General features: G+C 47.4%; 1 protein-coding gene across 5 annotated transcripts in view; it reads right to left on the reverse strand.

Annotated features, from left to right (window-relative positions):
- MYCBPAP (MYCBP associated protein) overlaps positions 1-15,377 on the reverse strand; it is a 43,422-nt gene that overhangs the window by 15,495 nt on the left and 12,550 nt on the right. For 2 of the 5 annotated variants that reach the window (XM_035301244.3, XM_035301243.3), the window contains exon 1: positions 7,342-10,056. The exons of 1 other annotated variant lie outside the window; for it this stretch is intronic. In XM_035301244.3, coding sequence (XP_035157135.2) covers positions 7,342-7,678 — 337 coding nt within the window. In that variant the 5' untranslated portion in view covers positions 7,679-10,056. Of the gene's footprint in view, positions 1-7,112; positions 10,057-15,377 lie in introns of those variants that run through there. 2 more of the 5 variants (XM_017972671.4, XM_035301245.3) reach the window with 1 other exon arrangement.

Consider the following 15,377-nt stretch of genomic DNA (forward strand, 5'->3'; position numbering starts at 1 on the left):
CCTGGGCAACAGGGTGAGACTCTGTCTCAAAAACAAAACAAAACAAAAAGATGTTTAATTTTGGGTGCAGTGGTGCATGCTTATAATCCCAACACTCTGAGAAGCCAAGGCAGGAGGATTGCTTGGGCCCAGGAGTTCAAGACTAGCCTGGGCAACAGAGTTGAGACTCCATCTGCACAAACGAGATATTTTTTTAATATACAGAAACGATGTTCCATTCAGGCTATGATATTTCTAAGCTATACAGTCTTGGGCACACATTGCTTAACCTCTTTTGGCCTCAGTCTTCCCATGTGTAGAAAGAGTCAGTTGTACTAAGTCAGTGGTTCCCAAATATTAGTCCAATGTGGGCCTCAGCATCTTCAGGGGAGTTTTATGGATACAGCTTCCTGGCTGCTGCATGGAGCCAGGGCCTAAGGAGCTGTAATTTTTTAAACTCCCTAGGTGTTTCTGATGCACAGTGGTTTGGGAAAACTGAACTGGATGTTTTGCCAGCCTCCTCCAGTGCCAGCACTGACCCAGGTTTCTGGGTGAAGGCATCAGGTTTCATAAAACACTGGTTAAAATGCAGAATCTGTGGGGGAAGCAAAACATTCACCACTGGCCATTTATTACATACTATTTCATTTAATAAAGATTGTTAAAGCAGCTTCTATGTGCCAGGCACTGTGCTAGGTTCTGGGGATATATGTCAGAGCTTGTCTTTAAAGAGCACACGCCCAGTGGGAAACAAGACTGTGAAACAGATTGAACCAGGAACATGGTGGGGAGGAACACCCAGCCCAGAGTTGGTGCAGGGCAGGGGGTGGTCAGGGAGGGCTTCCTAAGAAGGGGATATTTAAACAGCTGAAGAAAGAAGCTGGAGAAAGGAAAGGGGTCTGGGGGACAGACTTTGCAAAGAAAATAACATTAAGAGGCACAGAGGCAAGAGAAAGGGGCACATCCCTGGAACTCAAAGCATGTGTTTTTAAATAGCTGGAGTGTGGTGAGGTGGGAGGGAAGAGGCAGAGCCCAGAGAGAGAAGCAGGAGCCGTATCGTGAAGAGCTCAGTGAGCTGTGTGAAGGTTTACCCCATGGGCAATGGCATGCCAAGGAATGGATTAAGAATTGCAAGATCTTGGGAGGCCAAGGGAGGCCGACTGCTTGAGCCCAGGAGTTCGCTAGTCCGGGATCTATAAAAAATACAAAAATTAACCAGGCATGGTAGTACATGCCTATAGTCCCAACCACTTGGGAGGCTGAGGTGGAAGGATAGCCTGAGCCCAGGAGGTCAGAGCTGCAGTGAGTTATGATTGTGCCACTGCACTTCAGCCTGGCTGACAGAACAAGACCCTGTCTTCAAAAAAAAAAAGGCTTGCAAGACCAAAGATGAGCGTATAAATGTAGTTAGGAGTCTGTTGTGGCAGCCAGAGCATGACACTGACAACACATGGGGCAGAAGGAGGGGGTCATGGGTCACTCTCCAATGAGGACACACTCCCTGCCTTCCTTCCTCGGAGGTGGTTTAACAGTTTCAAACACATCTCATTTCTCTGGCTGGTCAACTCTGTCTTTTTCCCTCTGGTTCAGAATGGTTTGATATAAGGCCCTACACAAAACAATCAAAAGAAAACCTAAGTCCTGCCTTTAGGGAGTTTAAAACAAAATTTGGTTTTATCCACTGCTTCTCACAGCACCCTAATCTTTGAGAGGAAGCATCACTAAAACATCAAGGCAGGTGTTCTGGTTAACAAAATCAAACTTTTTTTCCTAAGGAAATTTCCATAGAGTTGGTGGCCAAAAAAACCCCACACCAAAATCATTCCAAACATAGTTCTAAATTCAGCCTATTGTTGGGTGCAGTGGCTCATGCTTGTAATCCCAACACTTTAGGAGGCCGAGATGGGAGGACTGCTTGAGGCCAGGAGTTCAAAACCAGCCTAGGTAACACAGGAGACGCCATCCTTAAAAAAATTTTTTTTTCTATTAGAAAAAATAGGGCTGGGCTCGGTGGCTCACGCCTGTAATCCCAGCACTTTGGGAGGCCGAAGTGAGTGGATCACGAGGTCAAGAGATCGAGACCATCCGGGTCAACATGATAAAACTCCGTCTCTACTAAAAATACAAAAAAAAAAAAAAAATTAGCTGGGCATGGTGGCGCGTGCCTGTAATCCCAGCTAGGAGGCTGAGGCAGGAGAATTGCCTGAACCTAGGAGGCAGAGGTTGCGGTGAGCCGAAATTGCGCCACTGCATTCCAGCCTGAGTAACAAGAGCGAAACTCCTTCTCAAAAAAAAAAGAAAGAAAAAATAATAAATTTGGCCTATCATCCACAGTCTGTTTCTGCAGTGGGGTCAGCAGAGGTTCAGGAGCATCCGTCCGTTAAATGCATGGCTCTGTACACACAAGCACACATGCAGGGCTGACAGCTGAACCCCGAGTTCCAGTCTCATCTCCCACCCGCCATGTGTGCAGATGCAGCCTTGGGGTTTTGATTTCTACCTGCCCTCTCCCTTCTACACAAACTCACCAAAGTGGGTGGCAGCCTATGACAAATGAGCTCAGCTGAAGGTCTGCTTTTGTAAATATTTTGGTATTATCTGCATTTTCCAGGACATTTGCTTTCTTTATCCATAACCTTGGCTGGGTTGACATCTTCCCAAGTGACTGAACATCTCTAGATGTGTGTTTTCTACTGGTGGATACATAATTACCACATGTCAATACAAACTTTCAACACTGCTGAAGATTTCCGGGGGCCAAAGCTCCCATCCCTTCAGTGATAGAGAAGCTCATCTTCCATGTTTGGTTTAGATTGAAATAGTAAAACTCCGGTCTGAGATTATTCTGCGAAAGTTATCTTTAATGTAGTCCAATAAGTGCTCTGTTACTGCCTACATTCAGGGAGTGAGTGGTATGTTCTAGTTAATAAAATATTCATTAAAATGATATATATATATATATCTTTGTTTTTCTTGAGACGGAGTCTTACTCTGTCCCACAGACTGGAGTGCAATGGCACAATTTCGGTCCACTGCAACCTCCACCCCTGGGTTCAAGCAATTCTCCTGCCTCAGCCTCCGAAGTAGCTGGGAATATAGGTGGCATGTGCCACCATGCCCAACTACTTTTTTTTTTTTTTTGAGAGGGAGTTTCACTCTTGTTGCCCAGACTAGAGTGCAAGGGCAAAATCTTGGCTCACTGCAATCTCCGCCTCCTGGATTCAAGCGATTCTTCTGCCTCATCCTCCCAAGTAGCTGCAATTACAGGCATATGCCACCATACTCAGCTAATTTTTTGTATTTTTAGTAGAGGCTGGGTTCACCATGTTGGCCAGGCTGGTCTTGAACTCCTGAACTCAGGTGATCCACCCACCTAGGCCTCCCAAAGTGCTGGGATTACAGGCATAAACCACCCTACCAGCCACCCAGCTATTTTTTGCATGTTTAGTAGAGATGGGGTTTCACCATGTTGACCAGGCTGGTCTCAAACTCCTGATCTCAGGTGATCTACCTGCCCCAGTCTCCCAAAGTGAGATTACAGGTGTGAGCCACTGTGCCAGCAATATATACATCTTAAAGTTAAATTGCTCCTAGAGAGTGTTAACCAAGCACCTTCTAAGTGTTATAGACTACAAAGATGGTATAAAAGGTTAAGATATGGCTTCTTCTCTTGAGGGACTGAAAAATGTAACAGATGCAAACACACACCAATCATAACTAGGAGTTCCTACATTTGTGATACAGGCAATAGGTTTGGTTAGACATCAAAAAAGGAACAGATCCATGTGGATTACACAGTCCAGGGCTCTGAAGAAGGGTTCAGAGGAACAGCTGCAGAGGTGGCTCCAAAGGCTGGGAAAGGAGAGGGAGGCTTTACATAGGTACAGCAGCAAACTGAGATGCTCCAGGTGAGTTGAAGTCCAAGCAAAGCTAGGGGCAGGGCTGAGCGCAGCATGTGTGTGGCACGATGACAGAAAACTTGCTGGGGAGGTGGGGAGGTGCTGATGTTGGGGATAAGAGGGAAACCAGGGCATGCCAGCTCTGTAAAGCATAGCTCAGGCATCTGATCTTTGGTCCAGGGGAGTGAGTTGATGAGAGGTGCATTTCAGAATGATTCATCAGATGAGGAGAGCCAGATGGACCAGAGGGGCAGACAAGCTGGGGAAAGACCAGGGAAGGATGAGCCCCAGGGATCATTTTAGGACCTGCAGGAAGACACCACAGGGCTGAGGTATGTCAGACTACTGAGCATGTAGAGGCCCCACTCTTTCTGGTTCGTTGGTCTGGAATCCCAAACTGATAAGGCTCCTAGTGAGCCACCCAGCTGACATTTCTCCCTTGATGCTGACAGTGAGGAGGTAAAAGAGACTGTCCCCACTTGCACGGGGTAATCAGTCAGTCTCTGTTGGAGCTGGACCAGAGGGCTGGAAGCAAGGTGCTCAGGTGGGGGTAGGAAGGGAAATAGGGAGGGGTGAACTATGGAGGGAGAAGAAAGCTGGACTCTATTTTTCTGCTTCTTGTTTTATCTAAATATTATTCAGTTTTAGTGTAAGTCTTTATCAACCATGGAGGGGCTGTCCCTACCAGGGCAGGGCTTTAATTGGTTGGGGAGGGGAATCTAATGCTGTTGGGAGGGTTCTTGGTTTCTTAGCAACCAAGACAGGAGTGGGGGGAACTGGGACTCAAAGGGCTCTCAGGTCCTGAAGCAGGTTTAAGTCACTGTTTTTGCTTTCATTTTTGCTTGTGAGTCAGAGACTCTGGAGAAACATAACACAAGGTTACAAGGGGGCTGGGGGAGAGTGCTGCCCTACAACATTAGAGGCGCCCCTGAGATATTTTTAAAAAGATATCTTGCATGCTGAACACTTCGTTTTTTTCCCTCCTCACTCTGGTGCAAGTGCTTAACTCACCGGTTAATTAACACACTAAATTTTCTTCTTATTAAAAATAAATGTGCAGTGAAAAATCTTTCCTTGATTTGTTTGCAGCAGTTCAAATCTGTTAAGATCTCCCAGAAACTATGTGAGCAGGAGGCAGAGCTAGGAAAGCCCTTGACTGTCCTTGGGAAAGGGGACCTATATTCCCTCTCTCTCAACTATTCAAAAGTATGTCATGGGCTAGGCACAGTGGCTTACGTCTATATTCCCAGCGCTTTGGGAGGCCAAGGTGAGAGGATTGCTTGAGCCTAGGAGTTCAAGACCAGCCTGGGCAACTTGTCTCTACAAAATTTATATATATTTATAAAATATATATATATATAAATATAATTTATATATATATATATAATTTATATATATATAATTTATATATATATATAAATTAGCTGGGCATGGTGGTGTGTACCTGTAGTTAGCTACTTGGGAGGCTGAGGCAGGAGGATCACTTGAGCCCAGAAGTTCAAGGCTATAGTAAGCTATGATTTGATTGTACCACTGCACTCTATCCTGGGTGACAGAGGGAGGACCTGTCTCAAAAAATAAATATATATATACATATATTTAAAGTATGTCACAAAACAGCATTGGACTTGTATTTTTTTTTAAATGGGGGTCTCACTGTGTTGCCCAGTCTGGAATGCAGTGGCTATTCACAGGTGTGGCCATGAGCTCCTGGCCTGGAGCAACCCTCCTGCCACAGCCTCCCGGGAAGCTGGGACTGCAGATGTGCACCACCATGCCCAGCTCAACGCTGGACTTTTATACATGACAGAACATAAAGCCATACTGAAAAGCAACTAAGCTCCTGTTCGTTTTCTGAGCGTCCCCTCTCCTCACACTGAGCTTTCACAACTCTGAGGCTGGGTCTCCACAGGGCGTGCAAGAGCGCATCCAGGCTTTCTGACTTAGCACACACAGCCCTCTCATGGTCCGGCCCCTGCCCTACCCACCTGTGCAGCCTCTTCTGGCTCCCACATTTACAGTTCCATAAACTCATGCTGCTTCCTAGACCCGGAGGAGCAAACCCTCCTCTTTTTTCTTGTCTGCCATAGATGTCACCTTCTTTAGAAAACATCCCCCCACAACCATTCCAGGTCTGGCTCAGGTGCTGTGGGGCCCCTTAAGCCCAATGGGCACCTACATCACAGCATTTGTATTTCCACCTGTCTGCTTACTCCTCCGGTTGTTCACGAGACTGAGTTTCTTGAGGGCCAGGGTCACACCGTTAATACAGATACCCTTTTTGTGAGCCACAGTACCACACATAACAAGCTCTCAGTAAACAAAAATAGGCTGGGTGCAGTGGCCCATGCCTGGAATCCCAGCAATCTGTGAGGCCGAGGCAGGAGGATCGCTTGATGCCAAGAATTAGACTAGCTGGGGGAACACAGCGGGAGCCCTGTTTCCACAAAATTGCTGAAAATTAAATTTAAAAATAAGTAAATGGAAACAGCAAAAAAGGATCAAAGTGGGGTGGACTGCAAATGGGAGCATATCCATGGCAGTGAGTCTGCTATCAGACGCCCTGTGGCTCTCCCACCTGCAACCAGAAGGAAGCTGCAGAGGCCAGGATGCAGTCACATCTAGCAACTCTTACTAAGCTAAAGGAGCTGGGTAAGTGTCATCCAGCTGGAAAGTGCACGTGGCAGGAAAAGGCAGTCAAAAACAAAACTAGCCAAGCAAGGGCTTTCTTCTGGGTTTTTCCAGCAGGGATCCTAAGTGACACCTGACCCCACCCTCCTCCACTAAAGAACCCTATCAAGGTGGCTGGTTTCACCACTGCATTCTTTCCTCTTCCCAAGGACCCCAATTCCTGGCCCTTCTACCCTTAAACTCTTTCCTGGCTCTTCTGCACCTCATCCAGTCCAGGGATCCTGCCTCCCGCATGTCACCCTAAGATGTAGTTAGAGGTAGAGTTATCCCTGCCTGCGCAAGGCCATCTTCCCAGCCAGTGGTCCCTGAGGCCCCTCTGTCGGTTTCCCATTTCCTATGGTCCATCCCCAAGGCCCAGGGCGCTGTAGGCTCTTCCCGCCTTGCCCCCAATCTCTGAGTCCTATATCCAGTACCCCACTTCCCCGTGATCTTTCCTCCATCCCTGGTACCATCCCCATCCTCTAGGCCCGGTGTCCTGAACTCATCCGAGGGACCGCTTCTCCTGTCAGGTTCTCCTGAGCGCCCAAGGTAGCCAGCGCCAACCTTTGAAGCTCTCTGCGGCTTCTAATAATCTGGCTGGAGTTATTCTGAGGCGGGATTCCTTCTTTAGAGACTTCATGGTGCCGCCCGGGCGGTGAGCGTGACCCTGCACCGCCGGGCCCGGAGACACCGAGGCTGCGCCGCACCCGCGGCGACCCCGCGCGCGCCCGCCAGCCAGCGGCCGCCGCTGTGTCCATAACAACCAGCGCCCCGCGCGAGGGCGCGCACCCACCGATCAACCTGGGCGGAGACTGCTTGGAAACCACCTTCTTCATCCCGCCGCGCGCGCGCCCGCCGCCAGCGACGCCTCCAGCCAAAGACCCCCAGAACGCCAGGTGGGCCCGGCCCGTGACGCCATAGACGGCGCCGACGAGCGCCGGGACGTCACCAGCCGGGCGGGGCGGGAGGGCCGGGGCAAGGACCCCCGAGAGCTGCGGGAGCCGAGGGCTGGGTGGGAGCGGCTGGCGGGTAGGGGTGCATGATGTCCCGCCTCTCCCCTCCCTGCTGCTAGGCCACGGGGGGCGGGTGGGGCGTCGCGGGTGCCAGCCCCTGCCCCCCGCTTTCGTCATCTAAGGCCACGTCCTGTAGAGGGACCTCCCTCTGCCCCCTCACAACGGTCCACGGGGATCAGGCCTTTTAGGACGTGCTGAAACCCCCTACGTGGCTTCCCGTGGGGTCTAGGTGTTCCTGCCTGCCCTCCCCACCCGCCCCAACGCGCCCAGTGGCCTCCCGGGTCGACGCAGGCTGCAGCCACTTTGGCCTTTCATCACTTCCCGAACCAGCCAAAACTTTTGCCCCGATTTGGGGCATCCTCGCAGTCCTTGGAGATGCTGCCTCTCATTATTTTAAGTTTATATACGCACCCTCTATTTTCCCCTCACCCTGGAGCTCTGACGCATTATGGAATTTTGGTTTTTTTTTTTTTAGGTAGTCGCCTATTGTCATACTCGCTCTCAATGCAGCTCTCAATGTAGGAGAGCAGGGGCTGCCTCAGGCCCCGCCCCCAACCCAAAGTTTACTACCAGTAGTCACGTAGTAAATTGTATCTCAAATAGTGAAGGGGTTCTAGAGCCAGACAGAATTGGGTTCTAATCCCAGCTATGCCGGGTTGCTAGCTGTGTGTTCTTGAACTAATGCACAGTTTTCTCTGCCGGGCACAGTGGCTCCTAGTGCTTTGGAAGGCTGAGGAGGGAGGATTGGTTGAGGCCAGGAGTTCAAAATTGGCCTGAGCAACGTAGGGAGACCCCATTTTAAAAAAACAAAAAAAAATCTGAGATGGAGTCTCCGTCTGTTGCCCAGGCTGGATTGCAGTGGCGCAGTCTCAGCTCACTGCAACCTCCACCTCTCCGGTTCAGGCGATTCACCTGCCTCAGCCTCCCCAGTAGCTGGGATTACAGGCCTGCGCTACCACACCCTGCTAATTTTTGTATTTTTAGTAGATATGGGGTTTCACCATGTTGGTCAGGCTGGTTTCGAACTCCTGACCTCATGATCCACCCACCTTGGCTTCCCAAAGTGCTGGGATTACAGGCGTGAGCCACCATGCCTGGCCTAAAAAAATTTTTTTTTTTATTAGCTGGCTTTAGTGGCCCACACCTGTTGTCTTAGCTACTTGGGAGGCTGAAGTAGGAAGATTACTTGAGCCCAGGAGGTCCAGGCTGCAGTGAGCTCTAATTGCACCACTGTACTCCAGCCTGGGCAACAAAGTGAGACCCCCATCTCATCCATCCATCCATTTATATATATACATACATAAAATGAAGGTTATAATGCTGCCCTCACAAGGTCACTGCAAGGGTTAAATGAGTATGTGTGTATTTATTTTTCTTAGAGAGTGTCTCACTCTATGTAGAGTGGCGCAATCATAGCTCACTACAGCTTCAAACTCCTGAGCTCAAATGATCCTCCTGCCTCAGCCTTCCAAGTAGCTGGGACTACAGGCATGTCCCACTGCACTCAGCTAATTTTTAAATATTTTGTAGAGACAGGGTCTTGCTCTGTTGCCCAGGCTGGTCTTGAACTCCTGAGCTCAAGTGATCCTTCCGCCTTGGCTTCTCAAAGTGTTGGGATTATAAGCATGAGCCACCTCACCTGGCCTGACTGTGCATTTAAATTACCCAATAGGGTGCCCTCCATAAACTGTAGTATCTTCTCAGTCAATTCTCAAAATCATGCTGGGGTTGAAGGGAAGGGACACATTCTGTACCCATTTTACAGATGGAGGAACTGAGCTCTGGAGAGAAGGGTGGAAAGTCATCTGACTAGTGGGAAACCCTATATCCAGAGGCAGTCATTCCCCAACCCCCGACCCCCATCCCCTGGCAGTTGCTAAGCTCCTTTCTCTTTGTCGATTTGCCTATTTTTCATTCTTCACGTAAGTGGAATCATACAGTACTTGGCCTTTTCTGACTGTTTTTTTTTTTTTTTTCACTTAACACCTCTCAGTGACTCCATTCCTTTTCATGGCTGAATAATATTTCATTTTACGGGTATGCTGTATTTTGTTTATCCAGTCATCTGCACATTTGATTTTGCACATGACTTCGCATTCAATTCCAGGGATTCCCTGAAGCTCATTCATGTGCTCCTGCGTGGGGGTAGGATGAGGTCAGATCATTCAAAAGTAGATTTCCAACTCTGATGTGTGAGCTCAGGAGGTCGTGATTAGCTGCAATTTAGGAACCACAGACTGGGTATGAGGGGGGCCTTCTTAGAGGAGGTGGCATGAGGTGGGCCACTAAATTAAGAGTTCAATGGGTAGTTCAGGGGGGCAGGTCCTCCAGATGAGAAGGTACAAAGGCCTGGAGGGAGCTGGGCATGGTTGCTTGTGCCTGTAATTCCAACACTTCGGGAGGCTGAGGCAGGAGGATCACGTGAGCCCAGGAGTCTGAGACCAGCCTGGACAACATAGTAAGACCCTGTCCCTACAATAAAAAATTCTAAAACTTCCCCAGGTGTGATGTCACGCATTTATGGTCCTAGCTACTCAACAGAGTGAGGTAGATGGATTGCTTGAGCCTGGGAGGTTGAGGCTGTGGTGAGCTGTGATTGTGCCACTGCACTCCAGCCTAGGGTGAAGGGCAAGACTCTGTCTCAAAAAAAAAAAAAAACGCACAGAGCGTGTAAAGCGCAAGCTCAGATGACAGCATCACCTCCCCAGCATAGCTCCCGCAGTCTCCTCCCAGCACCACAACTCTGAGCAACTTCCTGGAGCCCAGGGAGGAGGAGGTGGTGGCTAGGTTGACAGAGGACACGGCATAAATGATTGCTTCATGTCTGTTTATTTCCACCCATCCAGGTGCTGGGCATGTCGTCAGCTCCTCCTCAACAGCCTCCCAAAATAGAAATCGCATTTCCTCCACTGCCTGCATCATCCATTCCCCAGGGACAGCCACCCTCCTCAAGACTGAGGCTGGGGGGTCATCTGTTCTCCAGCCCTCACATCTGGACCCCTCCCGGTTCATCCTGTCACTGTGCCTCACTTCCACACACCCACCTGGCCTGCTCCCCTATTGTTTCCATTGTGCCCCCCCACCAGGTCTGGCTACCCCACACACAACTGGCTCCTGTCCCCCACATCTGCCCTCACCTACTCACATCTGGCAGCCGCACTCCTTAAACGACACATCATATCACTCCCCTCCTTACTACAATCTCTCTCAGCTCACACTCAGCAGAAATCTCGCATTCTTCTTAGCCTCAAACACAGGATGCAGCTAGACTCTGCTCCCAGAATGGACTGACTTCAGCTTCTGGACTGACACAGACTTTGGGACCCTTCTTAGGAAGGACACAAGGGGGGATTTTCAGAGGCTTTGGAGTAAAATATGTGTTTGTTTCACAACTTCGCCCGTACTAGGGCTTCAGAATGGGGAGAGTGGACTAGGTATGGTGACTCATACCTGTAATCCCAGCACTTTAGAAGGGCAAAGCAGAAGGTTCGCTTGAGCCCAGGAGTTTGAGACCAGCCTGAGCCACATAGTGAGATCCTGTCTCTACTAAAAATAAAAATAATTAGCTGGGTGTGGTGGTGGTGCATGCCTGGAGTCCTAGTTACTCAGGAGGCTGAGGCAGGGGGATTGCTTGGAGCCCAGGAGGTGAAGGCTGCAGTATGCAGTAAGCTATGATCACACCACTACACTCCAGCCTGAGTGACAGGGCGAGGCCCTGTTTCAAAAAAACCCAAAGAAACAAAAATAAAGTGGTACAGTGGGGACAGTGCCTGTCTCACATGGTCCCTGGTGCCTTCTATTGCCTCATCCTCTTGTCATCCTCAGAACCCTTACACATACACTTCTGTGGGATCTGTCTGCCCCACTAAAGCACAAGTGCCAGAGCTGCAGGAGCCTTGCCTGTCGGGTTCATGGCTGTGTCCCCATTCCTGGCTGGCACATGTGGGCCATCCTAATGGATGGGTCGGGGGAGCTTCAGGAGTGTCAGTGGGCTCATGGTCACTGCCTTCCATGATCTATAGGGCAGGGAGAGAGCTGACTCCTTCCCTGCGGCAGCACCCAGGGGCAGAACCACAAACCATAGTGACATGCTCCTAAGAGGACTGCTATAGGAAGACAGCTCTAAGCACCAGGGCTCCCTCCGGGCATGCAGGAGTTCCTGCGCAGGTCCAGTCAGCCTGGGCTGCTGGGGAGGTCGCGCCCAAGATGGATGGGTAATGAGTTCTGGGCTCTGTCCCGTAGACCTCCACCAAAAACACGGTTCTCTGCCTGTACCCCTCCTTCCTCGTTCTGGGCAGAAGGCCGCTTTCTGAGGGCAGATTCAGGGCTGAGGGAGCTGGTTCACCTTGGGGACTTCTTCCTAAATTGTGGGGTAGCTGAGGAATGGTCCTGCTGCACCAGTGAGAATACTGCTTTAGTGATGCATGGCTGGGAACTGTGGGGGCAGATGCTGAATCAAAAGCCCTGGGCCCGAGTCTCTTTTTAGCTGTGTCACCCGGCACGATGCCTCCCCTCTGAGTTTCATCTTCCTCCCTTACAGAATGGGTACAGCACAGCCTTCATCTACTTTCCAGGATAGATGCAAGGTGGAAAAAGAATGTATGTGAAAACGATACGGATGAAAGGGATTATAGTTAAGGCCTGGGACACTCAAGTCAACCAGATCATTTCTCTGTCAGTGATATGATCACTGTTATTCAGGCAGAATGACAGCTCCACCACAGATGTCCACCTCCTAATTGCCGGAAGCTGTAAATATGTTACCTTACAAGGCAAAAAGGATTTTGCAGATGTGATTAAGGATCCTGAGATTCAGAGATGATCCGGGATTATCCGGTGGGCCCCATGTAATCACAAGGGTCGTTACAAGAGGGCTGCAGAAGGGTCAGAGTCAGAGAGGGAGACGTGCTGATGGAAGCAGAGGTCAGACTGTTCGGCCCCGAGCCAAGACATGCCGCAGCCTTCAGAGGCTGGAAAAGGCAAGAGGCAGATTCTCCCCTAGAGCCTCCACAAGGAACAAAGCTCTGCTGGCACCTGGACCATTTCAGACTTCTGACCTCCAAAGGCTGCAAGATAAATTTGTGTTAAGCTACTAAATACGTGGTCATTCGTTAGGGCAGAAACAGGAAACGAACACAGACGGGGTCATAGAAACACTTTCAGATCTAATTCTCTAACTCCTATTCAGAAGTCCGTCTCAGTCCATGAAAGCTTCTGTTTTTACCAAGTTAGCTCATGGCTCCCAGGCTGTCATTAAGTAGGTCACTGCCTATCTGTCTCGAGTCCCAGCGGCAGAGCAAGCTACAGTTGAGACACCCAACTTCAAATCCCAGCTCAATACTTTTCTAGCTGGATGACCTTGAGCTAAGTTACTTAACCTTTCCTAGTCAGTTTCTTCCATAACAAAAATGGGGAAGGGCAGCAGAGTTTTTGAGGGAATCGTATGTAATTCTCACTGTGAGAATAAATTAAATTAAATTTTAATTTCAGATAAAACAAATTATTTTTTAATTTAAGTATGTCCCATATAATATTTGGGATGTGCTTACACAAAAAATATATTCATCATTTATCTGAAATTCAAATGTAACTGGGTGTCTGTATTTTTATTTGCTAAATCTGACAACCTTAGTATTGTCCCAGGTCACATAGCTTGTAAGCAACAGAGCTAAGCCTCCATCTCAGGCTTTCAGCCCAAGGTCAATGAGCATCCTGCTGTTTCAGAGGCCCGACCATAAGTATATTCTCTGAGCTACATGACAGTCATACTCAATCCAGTTGAGGCTTCAAAAACAAATGCCATTTAAGCCTTGGACACACCTCAAAAATATCAAAAGTGATCCTGAAAATAAAATGTAAAAACAATACACAAATAAATGCTTATATATTATGTATGTACATATATAAAGCATGTAAAATCAAGACTGAGTATGAAATAAATGAAGGAAGAAACTACATGCAAACAAATACTTTAATGTATATTAACTATGCAAATTCAATTTCTAAAGATGATATTCCTTTTATGTTTCCCTTCTGGGGATCTGGACCAACCCATAAATTCAGTGGCATTTACAAACTAAATGATAACTCACCAGACTGAAGGCTTACCATGGCCTGCATAGCCTTCTAAGCATTTTATGTGTAGTAATTACTTTTTAAATAAAATTGAGATAATTCACATACAAATTTTTTTGTAACATAAAATTCACCATTTTAAGGATACAATTCAGTGGGGTTTTTTAAGTATATTCACAAGATCATGCAACCATTACCACTGTTCAATTCCAGAACACTTCCATCATCCTGAAAGAAACCCTGTACCCACTAGGCACTCCCCATTCTCCCTACCTGCTAATCCCTGGAAACCACTCATCTACTTTCTGTCTCTAAATTTTCCTATTCTGGACATTTCCTATACATGAAATCATACAGTATGTGGTCCTTTGTTTTTTTCACTTAGTGTAATGTTTTCATGTATTCATTTCATTGCAAAATAATATTTTATTGTATGAACATGCCATATTTTATTTATGAATTGTTGGAAACAGATGCTAGGTGCTGCAAAGAAAAATCAGCACTGAGAGAAAGGATCTCTCAGCAAGGCAGTTTTGCTTTCTGAAGAAAGGGTACTCCTTGTTGACAGTCTTGCCATGAGAGTACAATGAACAAAGGAAAGATAGGCATATTTATTCCTTACGCATTGGGTCCTTACTGCTGTGTCTGATCTCTGTTGGTTGAACCTTACAATCTAAACTAAAACCTGATTGGCTAACAACTTAAAACTTTCTAAACCGGTAAAGGCAATGGAGAACAAAGGAAAAGAGGAAGTCCAAATAAGGAAGGGAGAGGAAGTTGCTTGCGAAAGGACTTAGAAAAGTAATAACATAAATATCTTGGTTAAAGTACAAGGACATAGAATGTACTTATTCCTTTATACCTAACAGCCACATAGGACAGGGCTTAACAAAGAGTTACTAATGAAAAGCAAGAAGGCTTTGAAGAAAGTTAGTCTTTAAAAGAGACTATTATTTTTTTAATTTATTATTATTATTCTTTAACAAGAAGGGAAACTTTGAAGAGGAACTTTTTACTTTCTACATCCATTCATCAACTGATGGACATTGAGCTGTTTCCACTTTGTGGCTATTATGAATAATGCTGCTATGAACATTTGTGCACATGTTTTTATGACTACACGTCTTTAATTCTCTTGGGCATATACCTAGGAGTGGAGTTGCTGGGTCATAGAGTGACAATAGGTTTAACGTTTTTAGGAACTGCATAACTTTTCCACAGCAGCTGGAAAACATTTCCATTTTGCATCCCTACCAGCAGTGTATAAGGGTTTTGATTTCTCCACATATTCACCAACACTTGTTATTATTATTTTTTTTTATTATAACCATCCTAGTGGGTTTGGGGGCGGTAATCTCATAGTTTTGATTTTCATTTTCTTAATGGCTAATGGTGTTGAGCATCTTTCATGTACTTCTTAGTCACTTGTATATTTTATTTAGAGAAACGTCTGTTAAAATTATTTGCCTATTTTATTTATTTTATTCTTTGAAACGGAGTTTTGCTCTGTTGCCCAGGCTGGAGTGCAGGGCATGATCTTGGCTCACTGCAACCTCTGCCTCCCAGGTTCAAGCAATACTTATGCCTTAGTGTCTCGAGTAGCTGGGATTACAGGTGTGCACCATCACATCCAGCCAATTTTTGTCTTTTTAGTAGAGACAGTATTTCAGCATGTTGGCCAGGCTGATCTCGAACTCCTGGCCTCAAGTGATCCACCCACGTTGGCCTCCCAAAGTGTTGG

The sequence above is a fragment of the Callithrix jacchus genome, chromosome 5 (genome assembly GCF_049354715.1).
Source record: "Callithrix jacchus isolate 240 chromosome 5, calJac240_pri, whole genome shotgun sequence".
Lineage (NCBI taxonomy): Eukaryota > Metazoa > Chordata > Mammalia > Primates > Cebidae > Callithrix > Callithrix jacchus.